The following is a 20,620-nucleotide window of genomic DNA, read 5'->3' as shown; positions in this document are numbered from 1 at the left end:
GACTCTTTAATCATGGAGGTTTTATTGTAGGCTACTTACAGTAACGAGTGTAGCGTTAGTTCATCTGTGCCACCGGCGGTAAATAATCCTCGGTAACGTTTCCAGTCAGTTATGTGCTGCGTCAAGTAACGCACACACCTCGGCCCTGTTTACCCAGCAAGTTAGTTAGTTAGTTCACAAGATGTTGTCCAAATATAAAGAATCGTGGCTATATAACTATATTAAACAGACTACAAACCGACTGCTTTCGTTTTAGCTTGTTTGTAAAAAAAAAAATTAAAATAATGTTTTGCTATTTGCAGAGTAGCGCCGTAGGGACCGCATGCAGACGGAACAGATTGAAATACCGCTTTCTTCATGTTTATGCCTGTTAAGCTGATGAGAGACAATGGAATGATGTGCTTTTTCATAAAGTCATGTAGCTTTGGAAAGTTTCTGTGATGAAGTGACGGCTGGGAATCCCATACCTCAGCTCCACTACACTGAGAAGACGTTGGAACCCAGTATTATTAACTACATCATTTATTGGGTAAGAGCCTCTGTTATTTTTACAGCCAAAAATCTCCAAACGGCTGGCATTGCTCCTCTTCCGCCATCTATACCTGCTCGACGAAGAAGTTAATGTCACATTTCTATGAAGTGGTATCGGGTGTGGTAGCATCGGTGTAATTTTATGATTACAAGGACGAGTACATGCGCACGGCATCGGACCGATACCCGATACTGGTATTGGTATTGGTAGGTGCATCCCTACTAATTTCGAATCTGAATAATAAGATGTTTCAGATATAAAGTTGTGTTTGCTAAGTGGCGCAGCATTGGTATACACCTTTTCAGAATGAGAAAAGGCATCCCCTCATTCTTATATATTATTATTATTATTATTTGTTCCAATAAACTTATTGTCTGGCATTGGGGCAAATTCATAACCTCCCCTCACAACATTTGCATAGAAATATCTTAATTACTGCCACAATCTCAGCTAGGTGCAGGTGGCCACGAGAAAGACACATCCAGCAGCAAAATGATAGATTATCTCCCTGCCATAAATATGATCAGTGATTTTTTTTTTTTTCTCCAGCAAAGGACAGAAAAAAACAGTCATTTCCATAAGCATACTAATTCTCATTTACATAGAGATGAATCCAGATGCAAATGAGCGAAAACGGCGTCTACTTGAAACAGGTCCCCCGGCTGCACCGAAGCATCAACAGGCATCACCCGGAGGAATATCAAATGCCGTCAAGCATGTCAATCAAATGCGCCGAGACATTTCAGTCGAAGGAAGGAGGGGAAAAGCAAGGCAAAACATTTGAACACAACAAGGTCCTTACAAGGGAGCTAATGTCATGCCTGGGTACTCCTCGGTTTGATAAACAAAAGTGGATTTTAAAGCACAGGCTGAATTGAGCTCCTTTACTTACTTTACTGCCACTTTTACTTACAACAAAGGTAAATTCCTTCATGTAGCTCAACTTGTAGGGGGAAAAAAAAAGTCTCTCATTCTGAAATATGACATTAGACTATGGTCTGACATTTTGGAGACAGAGCTTGAGGGACGATTTAAGCATAACAAATAGGATTGTATTAAGTAGTGAAATAATTAGGATTTATTTTTATGCATGCTATGACTGGCAAGAAGCAAATCGTATTAAGGGAAAATAGAGAGAATCCAAATTGAGGTTAAACAGTTCTTGTTTCAAAAACTGTTTAATGGATTATATTCAGATCTCTGTCTATTTGTATACCTAATGTAGGCTATATTATTAGGCTCCAAATCTAATAACGTAAAATGATGAGGAAGAATACAATAATGTCATGTGTCTGTATTATCCGATATATTTCTGTCAACATAAACTACATCAAAGATCTGACTCACTGGTAGTCATGACAGAGTGACAAAATAAACTTAGCTCGATGAAGGTAACAGACCTTTATGGTAGAAAGTTACAAGTGTGATTTTTTTTTTCCATAATCTAGGCACGGCAGCCCTGAGAGAGTGGACAACAGCTGGACCGATGTATGAGTCTGCTCCCTTGTGTATGATTTACTGTGACAGAACCCTGCAAAAACCAACTGCCCACCCAAGGACACACGTTTCTTGGCTGAAGACATTGGCCATCCGAGTTTAGGGAAATTTCTTGTTCAAGAAAAGCCAAATCTGTCATAGAGTTTTTCGCGATCACACACATCGGACACACAACCCATCGCTTCACCTTTTCTTCTTAACCTTTTTCTTTCACCTTTTCGATTTTTATTCTCTCTCTTTTATCAAACGCTTGTGTGCTATCACAGCTGACTTTAAAAGTAAATCCATATGGCAGAGATTAACAAAGCTGGGTGTCCCCTGTGGTGTGTCCAGGTGCACACACTTGTTAAACTCGCAGCATGTGATGAAATGGGACTACGTAGCGCAAGTCCAAAAACTTTAGTCACAGCTGGCAATGGTAGAAGAAGTACTCAGATCTTAAAGTAAAAGTAGTAATACCACAGTGTAGAAACACTCTGGGCTAGATTTATCAAGCCGTTTGAAAATATTTTTAACACAAGAATCACACTTTGTCAGTGAACACAACATCATTTAGCGTTACAGATCAAGCAGCCATGCAATATTAGAGTTACTGGAAGAAATCAAAGATGAAATTGAATCTCCCACTCAGCGTTCACATCCCACTCCAGCAGTTGTTAAACTCCTCGCTACATTATAAATATTGGCATCAGGATCATTTCAAACAGTCATAGCATCAGCTGTGGGAATATCGCAGTCTGCTCTCAGCCGTTTCATAGCACAAGTACCGCTTTGCTACAGCGCAATTTACGGTCTAGTGGGCGGAGAAAGACGCTGATTGCCTGATGGGTGTCAGGGTTGATAAATACTACGCAAAATGTGGAAGCATAGCGTGCGCTATTACCGAACTCGCATTACAGACGCAGCGCAAACAGCACTAGTGTTAGTAAATTAGGCCCTCTGTTACAATACACTTAAAGTATCAAAAGTAAAAGTACTCGTTATTCACAATGGCCTGTTTCAGAATAATATATATTATTGGATTATAATTATTGATGCATTCCTCACTTGAATTTTTGCAGCTATTTTTAATTCATATATAGCTGTATATCACTTCATATAATGCTGGGTAGCTTGTGAATTTCTCCCTGTGAATCAATAAAGTCTTGTTGATACAATACTATCATAATTGATTTATTACTGGTAAAGTTATCAAATACATGTGGGGAAGTAAAAAGTACAATATTTCAAAAATATAAAGTAGCAGAACATTGAAGTACTACAGTAAAGCACAAGTACCCCAAAATTTTACTAGGAAAACTAGCCAATTTTAACATCGACACCATAGATTTGACTTAAATTAATCTGGACTCACACATGCAGAGATGACAACAGAGGAGGTCACTACACTTAGCACGTTTGTTTTCTCCTCTTACGAGCTGAGGTACGTGTAGCCCTTTTTCTCGCCGGTCTCTGTTGCTCATTACCTTTTACTTTGTCTTGAGAAAGAATGCCTAAAGGTCCTGACCTTATGCTTTCACCCCTGGTTTGGACAAAGCCAGGCTTTGTGCCAGCTCTCCAGGCACACCACAGCCCCGCTGTCCAGCCCTTACACTGCCAAAGCCCCTCCAGACGTTGCCCCGGCCCCCCAGTTTACCCTTCATGGCCCGTATCCACTCAGCTGTGACTAACTAACTCTCCCCCTAGTATGTGCCGTGTTTCATAATGAAATCATTCAGTCATGCACAGGAAGTTCCCTGCACTGTGTGGCCATGAAAGAATGCCAGTTATGTCCGTCCACTTGCACATGGCAGGCCCACAGGGAAAGGGACAGTCTAAGTCAGTTAGTCACCTGATGTCTGTCAAAACACCCAATTTTCAATAGCCTTTCATACTTTAAATCATGTAAATTAGTTGGGTGTAATTAATCAACTGTTTTGTGTTTGATGATGATGACATTTTGATATTCTGGTTTGAGTTAATGATGTAAGTATTTGAGGAATAGTTCGACATTTTGGGAATTATGCGTATTTGCATTATTGATAAGTTAGATGAAAGGATTGATACCGCTCATGTCTTTCTGATCAATACAGGAGTCGAGCTAGCAGCCTGTTAGCTTAGCATAAAGACTTGGAACAGAGGGAAAGAGCTAGCCTGGCTCTGACCAGACGTAATAAAATGCGCCTAGCAGCACCTCTAAAGCTCCCTAATCCCAACGTTATAGAGAGCCGAAGTCACGCCCTTCTACTTCCGGTCCATGGGACCTTAATTCGGAAAAAAATATGAACAAGAGTCAACGGAGAGATACTAATTATTTTTTGATCCCCTTTGAATTGAGCCATGGATTACAAATATGATGTTCGTCAATTTAAAACATTATTTTTCAACCGAAGAACGTTAAACTGTTGAAGTATAAGACTGTGAAAATACGTAATTAGAAAGACTGCACACTTCAGTGTCTCATGGGTGACGTCTCGCTGAAGCTACGATGTGTGTGTGTATCGTACCGGGGATGTAACGTTACTCAAATGAGCAGCGGATCTTGCTTGTTCTTTTGCTTATTTGCTGAAAACACTTGGATAAAACCCATCAGGTAAGATAACGTTACGTGTGTTGTGGAACAGAGCTAAGCTAGCTAGCTAGCGAGCAAGTTGAGCATCAAGCTAGGTGACGTAAATTGTGGGAGACGAGAGATGTAGTTCACTGAGCGGTTTCACACAAAACTAAGTGGTACTACGACAAACCTACGGCTAACTGAGACTTTCTTCGGTTCAAAAATGATCTTTTAAATTGACGAACATCATATTTGTAATCCGTGGCTCAATTCAAACGTTCCCCGTTCACTACCGTTCATATTCTTTGCGAGTTAAGGTCCCATGAGGTCCACCGGAAGGGGCGTGACTTCGGCTCTCTATAACTCATTTTTACACTTACGAAGACAACAAGTGTAAAAAAAACGAGCAGTTTTACATGGGGTTCTGATCTTATCGTCTACTTCTCAGTAAGAAACAGTAATAAAGCATTTCCCAAAACTTTGCATTGTGACTTTAAAATGTTGCTTCAATGTGGATAACTTTCTTTTAATATGACCCACTGATAAACCTGACTTTATTGTTGTTTTTATAAATGAGGATATAGGATCTCAGCCAACTTTGACAACGGTTTATGTACACAGCTGGGACTCCTTCCACTCGCCTCCCTGAGAAGTGTCTGTGTGCATTTGTGTGTCCATGGAGATGATCCTCCCTGAGCTCCTCTGGAATGTTTGCAATGTGCACGAAGAAAAAGATCGGCTTGAGTACCTGGGGACTGTGTTCGGGCCTGCTGCGGGCCCCTGGCTAGTATGACTGTCTGAGCATGTGATTCAGCCTACTGACACAGAAAACAAGCCCATCTGGAAGGAACCACACACAACTGGCACGTATAAGGGCATAACTAACTGCCATATACATGCCAAATAGCCTACTGTGCTGTTGCCACGAGCTAGGACAAGCTGCACTTATTAGACCATGTCACAAAGTTATGTGCATGAAGATTCCGTTGCCTCTGGGTGGAAAAAAAAAAAAGGTGGGTGGGGGACTTGAAAGAGTTTTTGTGGTGATCTGAAATAAGCCAGGCAGGGAGAGTAAGGTCGGAACATATGTGAACAGTTAAAAGGGTGATTCAAAAACCTCTTTGATTTTCACCATTAGTGTGATTACAGCTGGCATGGTCCCTGGTTTAAAAAAATGGCTTTCTTCTGCAGAGGAATGTCCCAAAAAAAAAAAGAAATGGGAATCTTCTATTTAGCTAACCAAATGAAGTTGACGGTGATGTTAACAGCGAAGACAAATGCGTAGCGGGAAGAACGTGTTTTTGTGTGAAATACAGAGGGAAGGGAGGCAGAAGACCTGCAGACCTCAGTTTAGCATTGTGTTTAATCCCTGGTGTCTGCAGCCTGTCGTAAATCTCTTTGCAGTGTTTGGCATTAACAGACATGCTTAGAGCGTGATGCCCAGCTGCAACCCCCACCCCCCTCCAAAACACACACCCGTTTACATACTAACCCGTACACCCAGCGCATTAACATGACCTGCTTTCGCCTATACAGCAGGCAGTGCACATATTGATCCCCAAGTCCCTATTAGAGCTGCAGCAGGCAGTTAGTCTGGAAAAAGCCTCCAGTTACACCTGCTTAAACCTCTGCTGCTTCTCTGCCACTTATGCAGTGACCTAGTAGGGAGAAACATAAATCACTGATACTGACACACGTGCTGTAAGCCATGAAATGAAGTGCGAGTACAAATCGAGCCACTATTAGAACAAGATGCACTCATCCCATTCTATGGAGATGTACTTAACAGTAGTGGTGTGCCCTGGAGTTGGCCATACATACAAAAAAAAAAGCTGTAAAAGAAACCAGATGACGTGCAGAACAGTGAGAGGCTGGTATGAATTAGGCCTTCAAAAGTTGAATCGTTGGCTTTCCCTCTAATGTGCTCGTAAGTCTAGAACCAGAAATCAGACACAGAGCTGCGCCCACAGTGGAACTAATAAGGAGAGGATTCTTCTTTAAAAGGGTAGAAAAGATGGGGTTATGTGAAGTGAAAGAATGAGGCAAAATAATGCAGCTGACCTCCAGGCTGTACTTTTTCTCTTTAATACCTTTCACAGTTACAAATTCAACCTTTGAAAAACTGTAAACTAGGCTCTCCTCTGAGAGCGGTGCACTCATTAATTGTGGGCTTGGCCTCTCAGCAGCACATACACCCACAAAGGGAGTTTTCTTACTTTTTATCTGAATCAAATTAACCAAATATGCCATCCAGCCTTGGCCGTAGGTTGACCGTTTAATATTACCAGAGGGACAAATATGAAAAGCAGATTTTCATATAGAAAGGGAACAGTAAAACCCTTTTGAAAGGATATCAAATGATGTCCGTTGTCTCCTTCACTTTATCATTCTGGGTGAGATTATGAAGGGGATTAGAGATTCCTGTTGTAGCGTGCCAGTGGTTGAAATAATGGCTCCTGGGGAACAGTGTGCCAGTACGAGATATGTTTCTACAGCACAAATGAGAGCACTGTAATGGGCAAGTACAGAGGCAGACTAGGTAAATATTTGATGCACTCTAATAAGGCAGTTAAGCACAAACTGCATACGAAACACGCAGTTAAATTAAATTACAGTGTATTTATCAAAAAGGACAAGAGATTTTGGAATGTTACAATGCACGTTAAATTAGTGGAGCATCAAGTTTCCAAAACAGGTTGGCAGACAATATTTACAACCTACTTACAACATGTACAATGGGTATGATACACCTGTGACTTTAAGGCTGAATATGCAATGCAAACACAATTACAGGAGTGCAGGTGCTGCGATGACAATGCACTGTGCAAACGAGTTTCTAAAAAAAAATAAAAAATAAAAATGCGAGCCAGATGTCAACAGAAATACAGTATTCAAGAACTTATGTTAAGGCTTAGGAGTTTATCACTAGGATTTTTGAACAAAAGGCAGGAATCCAAATACACATGAAGGGCTGCGTTATGATACCCTAATCGCAAATATAGCCTGTACGCTTTACATGTAATACCATTCGGTGGGGTGAGCATCATGGGGTGAAAGTAAGTCGGAATAGACTGGTCATTCCTCTCTGTGAGGCATACAGTGGAAATCTCAACAGGGAGCTTAGAAACACATGTCAAATGTACTTATTTATAAAGTAGGCGACCCATTTCTATTCACAAGAGGTAGTTCAGCTGGATATTCAAGAGAGTTTTGTGTAATGCGCATCAGTTGAGCACAGGTGTGCCGATCGCGTTTGCAGAGCCCATTATACCGTGGAGACAACAAACCCGTCACCTGTGCGTGCTGAATGTTCACAGCTGGCCGTACTTCCCTTTGCAGTGCAAAATGTGTTTGTGCAATCTGCCTATCCTGTCCTGGAGGACACCGGCGTGCTCGTCCGAAAGAAATCCCAATTCCAGAGACAAAGGCTCGCTGTCTCTGTAGAGCTCCAGCAGCCTTTTCCTAGCGTCTCTGCGCCTGTGCAGCTCCGCCACGCGCTGCGCGGTCCTCTTTCTGAACACGCACACGGAGCCCAGTACCGTGTTGTGATATTTCTCCCACATGTTTAACACCCGAAAGCCGTGCACGAGTCCGGCCTCGTTGTCTATGAATACGAGGTCACCGCGGGGCGTTCTGAGGAGGTTGTTGGTGTCCCTCTCCATTACGCGCGAGTCCCACTGCAGGCTGAACAGATTGCTGACGAGTCTGTCGAAGTTTGCCGTCAGGTAGTCGAATACAATCAGGTCGGTCCACTGCATGAGCTCCAGCAGCTCCGCCGTCGTCTTGTCCCGGAGCTCCCCGAGCACAGGATGCAGCCCGCTGCTCTCCTGTCTAAGCGGCGCCGGTGTGACCACCCCGGTCAGGTTGGAGACCCACTCGGTGAGAGACACCACGGCCCGGTCGCTCCACTGTAAGCCACCTATGCGCGTCCTCACAGCCGCCCATTGTTCACTGTCACTGTTCAGCTGGGACAGTATGAGAGGGGGCAGGTTTGTGATGCCCAGCAAACTGGCAAGGTAGTACGTCAAAGTTTCTCCTTGCACCTGATCCGCGTTTATCCCGTAACGCACACACGCTTTGGTCCCATCTGCAAAAGTGGCGAGCTGATTGGATATCCTGCCGCATCCAGGCTCCAGCTTCACTATTCTGTGTGCCCTGGCTCTCTCTCGCCAAGCCTGGGCATAGTCCTCCGTGAAGCCCGCGGGAAGGAGACCCTCCAGCCATTCACTCCAAAATATCCCATCCTCCACCGGGGAGCCTGACTTGACCGGGCCCTCCCGCAGCGCTGACCTCTTGTTATCCCCATTCACATGGTAATCTCGGTTTCCTGCAGAGGCAGTTTGATCAGTGAGGTTTCGAGCCTCAAGTCTGGCCACCGAGTGCGGTCTTTGTGCCGCTGGGACAGCGAGCAATGCCCGGAAAGTTTTGGCGGAGAGGTCCGCTGGGAGACCTTGGTAAAAAGCCCCCCCGCCCGGTACTGAGAACCCCCGTTTGTGTCGCTCCAAACGGCTCTCCAGTGCGCTCCAGACATAGAAAACACTCGCAAGGGCGCACAGGAAAAGAAGAGCGAACAAGTTTGCAGAAACAGCCCTCATGGTGAAGACCAGCCTTCCCCTCCGGGGACCCACAGCGCTCTGGCAGGTTCAAATAAGACAGCAAGGATGAATTTTCTTCAGACCACAGTTGAGCTGGAGCGGCTGTGAGCCGTGCGCCCCGTGTCCCGTACACCCCCCCAAGCGCCGCGGCTCACAGGCGAACTGTTTGAGATCACAGGAAGAAGAGGGTCTCGGAAACAGTGTGCTTCTCATCTCCCGTCCTGTTCCGATGCCTTGTCACATCCCTCCTCTGCGGGAAACATAGAATCTCGGATCACCACAGCGGATAGCCTCTATTGAACGTTCTCCATTATCGCCCACTGGCGTCGTATGGCGCTTTCTGTCCGTGTGCACCTCTCCGTCTCTCATCGTCCTTTCTCTCTCCACCGGGCGCTGGGTGAGTTTGTGGTGGTGTCGGCTAGCAGAGAGACACTAGGCGGTGAGACACGTGACTCCAGTCCCGAGATGGTGGGCGGATCGTGGAAAGGAGGGTTCAGAGAGGAGCGGAGCAAGTGCACCGCACCGCGTTTTGTGTGTGTGTGTGTGTGTGTGTGTGTGTTTGTCTTTTGTGCGTGTGTGTGTGTGTGTGCGCGCGCGTGTGTGTGGTGTCTGTGTTATGAGAGAGGATTGTGTGGTATTGGCAAAGGCAGCCATTATGATAATTGATACCTGGGGCAGAAATACTTTGGAAGTAATGTCACCATTTTAAACAAATTATATTTCGTGTCTGCGAAATATCCGTGTCAATGAGGCGAAGGCAGGCAGGGATGGGTGCCTGAACCCAGTTCGCCCAAAATTAGTGCAAAACATTTGCCTACCTTTTTTAATTCTATTTCTAATTGATCACCATGAAGTCATTAAGCACTAAGTAGAATCAGCACCTTTTCTTTTATTGTTTTGGCTCTGTAGCGTACTCCATTACATTGGATTTGAAATAAAAGTATAACTGTGGGGTTTAAGTGCTGACTTCCAGCTTTAAGTATATATGTGAGTGTTAATGTCCATATTGGGCAACAGTGTAGGACTTTTTACATCCCCAGTTCGTTTTTTTTAACAATGACCCAAAACATATACAGACAAGGCAACTATTTATGCCCCAATAATGGAATTCACCGTGCAGAGTTAGTCACCTCTCTCCGACTGATCATATGATTCACTGCTGATAACCAGACTGAAGGCAAAAAGATCCTGAAACAAACAATTTTTGTTCTTTGTACACCCTGTGACTCTACAAATCACAACATGTAAACAGGAACATGTTGGCGTTATTTTGTCACTTATTGGGAGCAGTAGGCTAGTTGGAACCGGTTACCTCCAGGATCTGTGCTAGGCTTAGTTAGCGCTGGGGGCGTCAGACAGAGTTACAACACGCACGGAGATGAGAAGGGTATGTATGGACTTGTCTAACTCTGGGGGTTACGGTGAATAAGCTAAAGTCCCAATAAGTCGGCGTGTTCCTTTAACACACTGTCCACAGAGCTTTCCTCCATATCTCAGCAACATATGGACTCGTGACATACCTTGTGTCGACTAGTTCACGCTCCTGTTTTGTATTCTTAAATACTTTCTGCTGCTACGTATTTTCATGATGTTCCCACAAACACCTGGGGCACAACAAAGTCAACTCCTGTTTGTTTCTTCCTCATCCAAGGCTTTTGCTAAACTAATTGTAACATGAATGCACACAAACTCCATATCTCATTAACTCATAACTCATTAGCATCTCCCCCCCCCCCCCACTCCTCTTTCCCATTCCACTCATGTTTTCGCACTCTGTATCTTGAACCTTAGTTTGCTAATCAAATTAATTGGGTCATTTTTATAGCAACATGCTGGCATGCTAAATTGCCTGAGTCAAAAAGATAGACGCAGACAAGAATACTGAATTACACCCCGTAAACTAGAGGTCTGCTAATGTATGCATTAAACGCCTGCAGCTCTGAAGCTGTTATCTTCATGCTGATTTTCATGTTATGTTATAGCCTGAAGGGAGACATAGTGAACTTCACTAACCCCACCCACACTAGTATATCTTTTAATATCTAATAACGTGTAGGGGATAGATGGGAATACAACTTCTCTTAGACAGACAGGTGAAATGATTCTGATGTGGTCATATTGCTCATGTAGCCCTCACTTCTGCTTTGCCAATTTGGATGTTTTTTTGTTGCCATCAGCAGAATGATTTGTTCAATTCCCAGCCTGTGTATGATTCTGCGATGCCGACTGACAGCAGTGGAAGAGCAGAGGGAACAAAAACAAAAATCCCTTGGTTGTGCACGAGTAGAGAAGCATTTCCAAGTCCTAGAATCTCAAGAAATAACATGGTAGACGAATAAGTAGGTCCTTTTGGAGGTGGGTTCCCCCCCCCCCATCTGGTTTTAAGAGCTGTTAAAAACAAATTAGCCTTTGCACATTGCACAGTTTGTGTCCCAGAAATGCAGATAGTTAGGGATCCTAAACAGGCTTACTAAATAAATACAAGTATATATGAATATGCAAATGATGCTTTCAAGTATTTTAAGTTTGAATTAATTTGCACTGTACATCAGTGTGGCAATGTTCTGTCTCTGCTTGTTCAGTAGTCCTGATATGAAAAAAAAAAACCCTGCTTCTCTTCCTTCACTTTCACTTTAAAGCTGAGTAACAGCACGACTTCTAAGGTCTAGACATAGGAAATGAAGAAGGCTTAAGTGCATTGCTGGGATTCTGTCTGATGTGTGTTGCTTTTTAGGAGTGTGGAGTGACTGTATATACTGGCTCAGTCTGCGGCAGCAGCACGGCTCCCGGTGTCCCTTTCCCTCGAGCACAAGTGCGGGCATGTTCACATATCAAACCTATCTGTTTCTTGCCATGTGTTATCTGCAGGTCAGCGAACCTCTGAGTGACCCCCTCCCTCCTCCTCTCCCCCTCCTGCCACATTCCTCCCTCTGCTTTCCTCGTAAATCCCACAGCAGTCCCGGGAGGGCTGTAACACCGGGGAAAGCCTTTCTCCACCAGTCATGACTGTCGATGGTCAAGCGCTGCAGTGACGCAAGAGAGCCCAGACCGTCTGTCATTCTGTCGGCAGCGTCACAGTACACCCATCACCGGCCCGTCTGACCCACAGCCACAGCTGTGATACAATCTCAGGTTCTCTGTGTGGTGCCTGTCTCCCTGGTGCAGATGGGAAGAGGGACGCCAAGGAGACGTAAAGGGATGGGGGACAGAGGAGGAGAGCGTGCAGTGGGCTTCTGTCACTTCCCTCGTAGTCTAAGGGTAGTTCACGGCGAACAATAACTCATAGGTCCCTTGACACTTTGCAGCACTCTGTTTCCTGGACTGAATAATGAATGTGCAGGGCTTCCATTAGCGTTGAAAGCTACGATTATTTCACTGGGCCTGACAATTACTCATGCTCAGGGATTCAGGGACAGGGTGGGGCATGGGCATGAATTCATTGTCTCGCGATGAAGATATCTGTGCAAGAATGTGTGTTTTTTGGACATGCGTGTGTGCTCGTATGTTTGGTGTGGAGCAGAGGATAAGAAGGAGGTATGGGGATTTTCATTTAGTATTGGAGTGGGGAGTATGTTTGCATGCTGAACTGTCAATACATGCTTTGAATCCAGGAAGTGGGATAAAGCCATCTGTTCATGAAGCGCAGAAATGTGTTTCTCTCTACACAGAACGCTACAATTTGGATGCGTTAAACTTGCATTTGAGGATGTACCATGACAATAAGTACTCCAAAGACAGATAAGACGTTTCTTTAAACTACTGGTGACAGAGACACTATCCCGTCAGCACTCATCTCAAGTAACGCACAAAGTGGACCTTTATAGTCAGCACACTACACTTTCTTGGCTTCTTTTAGCGGGCATATATTGCTGGTGTTGAATGTGAAAGGTTTTTTTTCTTCTATTTTCTACCATAGTGTTTCTAGGATGGTGCAGTTTTTATAAGCAACAGCAGAGTCACCCTCATGGCTTTATCTAGACAAAAACCTGGGTCTCAGAGGCAGGGCGCAGAAACAAGCAGCCTCTGCAGATTCAAACCGACCATGAGAGATCCACTGCACCGCTGGGACCTGAACATGGCACACAGCCATCAGACTGCTGCCCTTTTTCCACCATTCAGAGGTTTCATTAGCCTGCCTTTGCCAATTTCCTGATAAGCAGGCTCAATGTTTCTTTAAGCAATGACTGGGTCGTTTTCTATTGGCTAATGAATGAGGTATTGTTAATGAATGCTGCATTACTCTCTCAGCCATGGAGGAAAAGCAGGATCCTTAGCTTATTGATGTACTGTACTCCCCATCTCCATCTGGTTTCCATACAGCAGACGTTAAAGACAGTGGGGTGTGGGGTGTGTGTGTGCGGGGGTTGAGGGGGGTTGAACCAGCAGAGGAATGGGCGATTGATATTCAGTGCTACACAAGGGAGACCCTCTAACAAGAGCAAAATCGGGGAAGAAGGGAATGAGATGAACTGTCAAGCCACTCGATTAAAGAATCAGTGTCCAATCTCCTGGATTACACCCCCTGACCTGTCACGCCAAATCCCCTATTAAATAAGTCAAGAATTGAATTTGTTTTACTTTCCTTTCTGCTAACTGGGTTATTGACTCAAGCGTGCTCAGTGTTTTGTGGCGAGGCTCGCCTTTAAATTGTTTAAAGGGAGAGCTTAAGAACATCTGATCATTATCAGGAAAGTCATGACATTCAAAGCTGTGGTGTATTTTTTTACTTTATTTTTTTTTTTCAGATGCAGTGCGCCGTGTGATATGGTTTCGCCCCGGCTCTTGTGGGAGTCACATGGTCAGTTAGGATTAGAGATGGTGGTTGAATATCCTCCTAACATTTCAGCGAAACATTTAGCAGCTTCAAGTTTAATGGGCGAACAGCGTGAAGTGCTTGCTCTCATCATATCACATTGGAATGAATCTTCTGCATGTGTGAGGGAGGAGTGCTGTGGTTCACAGCCATCTTTTTTTCTCAACTCCTCCCCGCCCCAGTTTTCAAACCAGTTTAAGCAACCACTAATGAAAAACATTTAGCTTTTTCAGCATATGGCAGGAGTTTACACAGAGAGTGGAGGGAATTCAGTCACATTCTTTTTAGCAGATGTATGAAGATGTGCATATCAGCGTGATTTATTTTAATATAGCCAGTAGGCTGAACTGACTTGGGGAAATGTTGGTCTGTAGATTATAAAGCTAGTGGTAAAAAGAAAGTCCATATTTTATATGGTTAAATGTATAGTCTAAATTCACATTAAAAGGCCTGTATTGATATGTATTTGCCATATGGGGCATACTGTAAACATATGGCAATTGACTCGAAACTGTACTGTAGCACTAGTCTTCTTCTTTGTGCTTTCATTTGGATCTGACGCTTCAAAGAAAAGCTTAGATCGGGCCCAAAAAAATCAAGCCCGACCCTACCCGAGCCTGTGCACGTTGTGTCCGAGCCCAGGCCGGCCCGACACATTAACTGTAATTATGAGCCCAAGCCCGATTTAAACCCAACAATTTTTTAATACGTGGGCTGTTATACAGTCCCTCCAGAAAAACGTGATTATGCGATCGCATGATTCAATGCATAATCAGCCAAAGTCCGCATATTTATGCGGGGGCCGCATTTTTTCAAATACGGCGCACTTTCGCCGCATAAATTGCTGATTTCCACGCAAAAATAAGCAGGGCTTGCATGATTTCATAATCCCCGCATTTTCGTTGCAAAAAAGTCACATATATCTTAGCAGAAAGTTGAAAAATGTGGCAGAGCAGCCATTTTCCCCTGTTGCCATGGGAACGTTATGGAGTGACGTAATTACGCGACGTGAACATCATCGAAAAGCAGGGTGTTGGGGGAATCACTTTTTTTTCTCTCTTTCATCAAACTGCAGTTTTTGCAAGTTCCCGCAATTTCATCGCATAAAATTGCATAAATGTCCCGCGTATTCCATCGCATTTTTTAAGAAAACGTGCCGCATAATCAAGGATTTTTGCCCGCAACAATCACAAAAAAAATCTGCATTTTTCTGGAAGGACTGGTTATAACTGACGTTCTCAACTACAATTCCGAATTGTTTGAACTACATAAATCTGTTTAGAATTATCTTAATGAATAATGCAACAAGGACGAAGCATGCAAACTGCGTTGTTTGTCTATTCAGAATGGAATCGATCGCAAATGGATCCGAAGGAAGAAACGTAAAAGAATACGGCATAGAAAATCTGCTTAGAAATATAGGAAATGTTCGATAGGTTAGAACAACACAATGTAATTCTGCTAAATAAAACATAACATAGAATATCACATCATACAAAATATCACGTTCATTATTCATTTCACTTGTTTCCATTTCAAACCAATTGTATATGCGAATACAATACACCTTTCTTTAGGTAAGTCTGCCACTTTAAAAAAAAAAAAAATGTATTCCATGGTACCAGAATTTTGGATAGTCATCATGGAAACATTAATTGGTCATGTGACAAGGCCTGGGAAGAATGGCAGAACAGGCAGCCAAGTGACAGTACTCTGATCCAATGGAATTCAAAACTGTCAGATTGACAGCACTCTAGTCCAATGGATTGGGGGGAGTGGGGGGGGGGGCAATCATATTTCAGGGGGGGGGGGCGATGCAACCCCATGCCCCCCTTCTAGCCCCGCCCCTGTGCAGTAGTAATGATGACGTTAACAGAAAGGAAAAAAAAAAGGCCAGAATCCCGGACACAATAATGACCCTTTGGCATTTTGACCTCTTCCTACCCACGAGGCCGGCAGTGTTGACAGGACCCGGGTGGGGGATGGGTAAACAACCCGGCTACATGGAAAAGAACTCCAGGCAACTGCAGAAAGTTAAACACAAAAAAAAACAAAACCTTCAGTCGCTCATTCCAAATTAGCATGCAATATAGACTGTTTGAGTGAGACGAATCTTGTTAAATATAAAAATAGTGCACATTGATTCAAAGAATAGTCGAATTTGGTGTTCTTGGCACAGCGTGTCTAAATCAGGAATAATCCCTCTACTCTTATCTTTTAATCTTTGTTCATTTCTCTGAACTATGCAGCATAAATAACAACATCCTGCTTGTCTTGCTGGGCCTAAAGTCAGAACAAGTATATAAGGTGGGCTTTTTTCCCCCAATCATTTAAAATCCCAGAGAGGAGGCTCAACGCTGGCCATTTGATATCAGCTTTATTTCACTGGGAGTCAGGTATAGAGCGGTGGCTTGATCATTTATGTCTGTGGCCTTGTGGAACGAGCCTTTCCCATAGGCCCCTGATGTTGAGTGTATTTTACTTGCCCATGCTTCACTGGTGCCTGAAATCTCTAATGTGGCAGATAGACTCTCTCGCCACTGATAGATTTGTGTCCCTCGGGACGGGTTTGTATCACTGTTGGCTGTCAGCGCATACATTATGCCGTTTAAGCAAGAATGATCACTGCTATTAACAACAAAGCAGGCCCAATTGAATAATTTAACGCAGTGGGTAGAGGCAGTGGCTCGTTGCTAATAAAAGAAGGGAGCAGAGAATTGATCAAACATCCAGCCCTAACCCAGCTTTGGGAATATATTTAATAAAATGAGATCAGAGTGATTAGCTGTGGTGCCCTGTTCCAGTCCGGTGCCTACGACTTACATTCCTCTCCCACTGAGATTGTCGTTGTGGACATCTTGATTCCACTTTGATGCTTGCAATGGAAAATCAATATTGTCCGTAACAGATGGAAGTGGGAACTATTGGATTTACATCATGAGAAATCCTAGAAATTTCACCTCGGTCTGTACAGGTTTTTGTGACTTGCCTGTGTGACTTTCTCATGGGAAAGCGTGTCCAAACTTTTGACTGGTGCTGTATAGTCTTCAAAATCTCCTTTAGATTCATCTCATGCCTCCCTTGAAAGATATTTCATGGATTTGTTGGCTCTGACTCCCTCTAGAGGGAGTAAGAATCAAGAGCAGAGGATCAACAACAACATGCCTTCTCCCATAAACACTCCCATTTGTTTAAAATAGGGCTGCAGAATTAATCGCAATTTTATCAGATATGCCACCCATATGGACAAGTGCAATATTCCAATCGCGGGGGGGGGCTCAATATTTGTCACAGGCAAAATATGTGTCAAACCATTCTGAATAAAGTATTGTGGTGCTGCAGAGACGTCCTGGCCTACAAATCCTATCCTACAGACTACAGAAAAAAATCTTTGTTTGCTACAAATCCTCGCAAAAATCTCACTACAATCATTTCCATATTTTTAATTGTAATATTTTTCAACGCAAATGAGAATATTGATACACACATGATATTCAAAATACAATTAAAAAAAAAAACGATAAAATACATTCCCTTCAATATCGTGAAGGGAATCCTATCGCAATCAGTCAAAATAACCGCAGTTACATATATTCCTCAGCCCGTGCAGCCCTAGTTTAAAATATACACTTTTAAATTCCCAGTTTACACCAAAAAATTCCCATTTGTGATCCAGTTTGCAGGATCAAGACGGAAGACATGCATCCCATCTGAGATGGTCACGCTTAGAGGGAATTGTTTCAATTGTGCACATTTACTCTCACAAGAACATTGAACTCACTGATAGGAGGGTGATGTACTGTACATCTGAAAAGCGGATGTTTACACGGTCACACCACAGTCGGTTCTACATACTGTGGCATGTTCTGTTGTCAGCTGTTGTAGACATCAGCATGAGCAATGCATGATGTAACAGTTCTACAATGGCACATTTATTAGAGACAGAAACATCCTCAGCTATCACTAGGATTTATCAGTTACTTGAGATCATGGGGCTATTTCTGGCGGAGTATCTTGGAATAACATGTTTTCAATCAAGATCATCTGTTTTTTGTTTTTTTTAAGTTTATGGTTATGTTACTTGAGGATTGATCACAGAGAAGGGATCCTCTCTTTGACATTCTACTTATTTAGTCCAAGCCTTTTAATATCTTTTTTTTTTTTTTTTTAACTCTGGAAGGTTTGGAATGAGAGCCACGAATCCGTTAAGAAGATCAAAAGGTTTCTGAAATGAACTTTATCTTTCACATAGTAGTGAAATGCCAACATAAATTGAATAGTGCAGAGCCAATAATGTTAATAGTGGCAGTGTGTTTTTATTTTTCAGAAATGGTTAAGAGCTTCCATCATTCTGTTCTTGTTTAGTTTCATTTCCCTCTATGTTGGTCTCTTAGTATACACACACACACACACACACACACACACACACACACACACACACACACACACACACACACACACTTTTGGCTTACGCTGAATTCATACATACTGCTGTGAAATAAATAAAATAAATCTTGACACATATTTCACAGCGCTGCTACTTGGGCGGAGTGATTTGCTCGCAGCACCTGAGAAGCCCCGTGGTGAGGAGCAGAGAGTAACAACAAAAAGTGCTTTACAGGTGTTGGGCTAATCACTCCGCCCAAGTAGCAGTGCTTCGCCTTCTGAGAATATAGTTCCCAGTTTGTATACGGTTAGAAGATGGCTGTGTCTCATGTGACCTTGTTATTTGTATACACTGTGACTATACAAATCACAAATAGGAACATGTTGGCGTTATTTTGCCACTTATTGGGAGCAGTAGGCTAGATGGAGCCAGTTACCTCCAGCATCTGTGCTAAGCTAGGCTAGCGGTGGGGGCGTCAGACAGAGTTACGACACGCACGGAGATGAGAAGGGTATGTATGGACTTGTCTAACTCTGGGGGATACGGTGAATAAGCTAAAGTCCCAATAAGTCGGCGTGTTCCTTTAAACCTCCTGTTTACTGAGACTGCTATGCCATATGCATCGCTGTGCTGTGCTGTGCTGTGCTGTGCTGTGCTGTGCTGTGCTGTGCTGTGCGGTCAGGACCTTTGCCCACTTTCCCAAACATCTTCTGCATTTCCATCTTTGGCCACAAGAGGCTGCTGTGCACATATCATCTCTCTTGTCAAAATGTGGCTGAAAACAACACTGCAATAGTAGTCTGCTGTTTGTGCTCAAACCCTAGATAGAGCAAAGATACAGGGCAAGACGGTGCTAGTGAAAAGACAGAAAGGAGGCAAGAGGGAGGGAAAATATATTGTATATTGTATTATTATACGTATGCGGGTCAAATTAAATTATTAGCCCCTTAAACACAACACTGTTGATCCAAAGTGCTTTGCATAACACTACGAAAAAGAACATTTGTTTTAAGAGTTTAATTTATCAATGGATTTACATAATCTAGTATAATTATGGCCATTTACATTAAGCTCTGATCTTATCTGAACATGATTACATGGACCCAGCTAGTGAAACCAACATGTTAGTTTACAGTATATGCAGGGTTGGGTCAGATTACTTTCAAATGTAATCCATTACTGACTACAAATTACATGGCAATTTTTGTAATCAGTAACGTAATCAGTTGGATTACCCAAAACATGTAACGTAATCTGATTACTTTAGGATTACTCTTAGATCACTTCAAGAAATATGCACCTTAATGGCGGCTACACACTGGCTGCGTGGCGTGAGCGTGGCGTTTCTGTTGCGTGTCAGTTGCGTGGCGTTTTCTATGTCTTACGTGCCTGATGCGGCGCTGCTGCTGCTAGCCTTGTCTGTACACATGTATGTTTCCCATAAACATAAACATGAATATATACTGATTTGATTACAGCAAAGACAACGTCGGCAGTATTGACGGCAAAATAGGCTACAGAATATTTCGTTCTGCATTGACAGGTGCAATATTTGAAAATCGATAATTATTTATTATTATGTTTTTAAGTTACATTTATATCTGCATTTATGTCAAAACCTAGAGACTTTCAAACATCAACATGTCATTTATTAATATGTATTTGTGTCAAAATGACATATAAACATCTTTTCCTATTCTATTTCGCCTGGAAACGCTTCCAACACGCTTGCGTGTCGCGTGAAAAGTAGACGTCGGTCCTATTTCTAGCAAAAACGGACACGCCACGCAGCTGACACGCTCTCGCCACGTATCCAGTGCGTAGCCGGCCTTAGTAAAAGACACCGCCACAGAATTGATCAATGAATTCTCATTTGATTTTTCTCTTTATTAAGAAATCTTTTTTGCTCTCATTAAAGATCCCTACCATGATCAATACTGATGTGGCAAATGCAAATATAACCTTCACTAAACGGTGAAATAACTGAAGCCATTAGTTTATCATCATTGGACCACCTGATAGCTAGCAACGTTTGAACGATGTTCCTGTAATGTTCATGTTAACGTTCAATTTACCTCCAAGTGTGTATTCAGATTTGAAGTAGATGTTAGCGCCGTTGACAGTACTTGCACTTTTGGTTTGCACAACTTGCCCACAACATACACATTATTATTTTCCACTGTCTTTAAATCAAAGTTGTGGCGATATTGACAACTAGTAAACACATTTTTCCCAACTGAAACGGGTCTGTCTTTCCGACGTC

The 20,620-nt window shown here is 43.1% G+C and overlaps 2 protein-coding genes across 4 annotated transcripts in view; one reads left to right on the top strand and one right to left on the bottom strand.

Moving 5' to 3' along the window:
• Nucleotides 1-20,620, top strand: part of pamr1 (peptidase domain containing associated with muscle regeneration 1) — an 84,477-nt gene that overhangs the window by 26,525 nt on the left and 37,332 nt on the right. The window lies entirely within an intron of this gene.
• fjx1 (four-jointed box kinase 1) lies at nucleotides 6,625-9,651 on the bottom strand. The gene has a single exon (XM_039808852.1). It carries the CDS (start codon nucleotides 9,155-9,157, stop codon nucleotides 7,874-7,876), a length of 1,284 nt encoding a protein of 427 aa, XP_039664786.1. The 5' UTR covers nucleotides 9,158-9,651; the 3' UTR covers nucleotides 6,625-7,873.

Source organism: Perca fluviatilis, chromosome 8 (genome assembly GCF_010015445.1).
Source record: "Perca fluviatilis chromosome 8, GENO_Pfluv_1.0, whole genome shotgun sequence".
Lineage (NCBI taxonomy): Eukaryota > Metazoa > Chordata > Actinopteri > Perciformes > Percidae > Perca > Perca fluviatilis.
The sequence above is the reverse complement of the archived record's forward strand: the minus strand, read 5'-3'. Positions and strand labels throughout refer to the sequence as shown.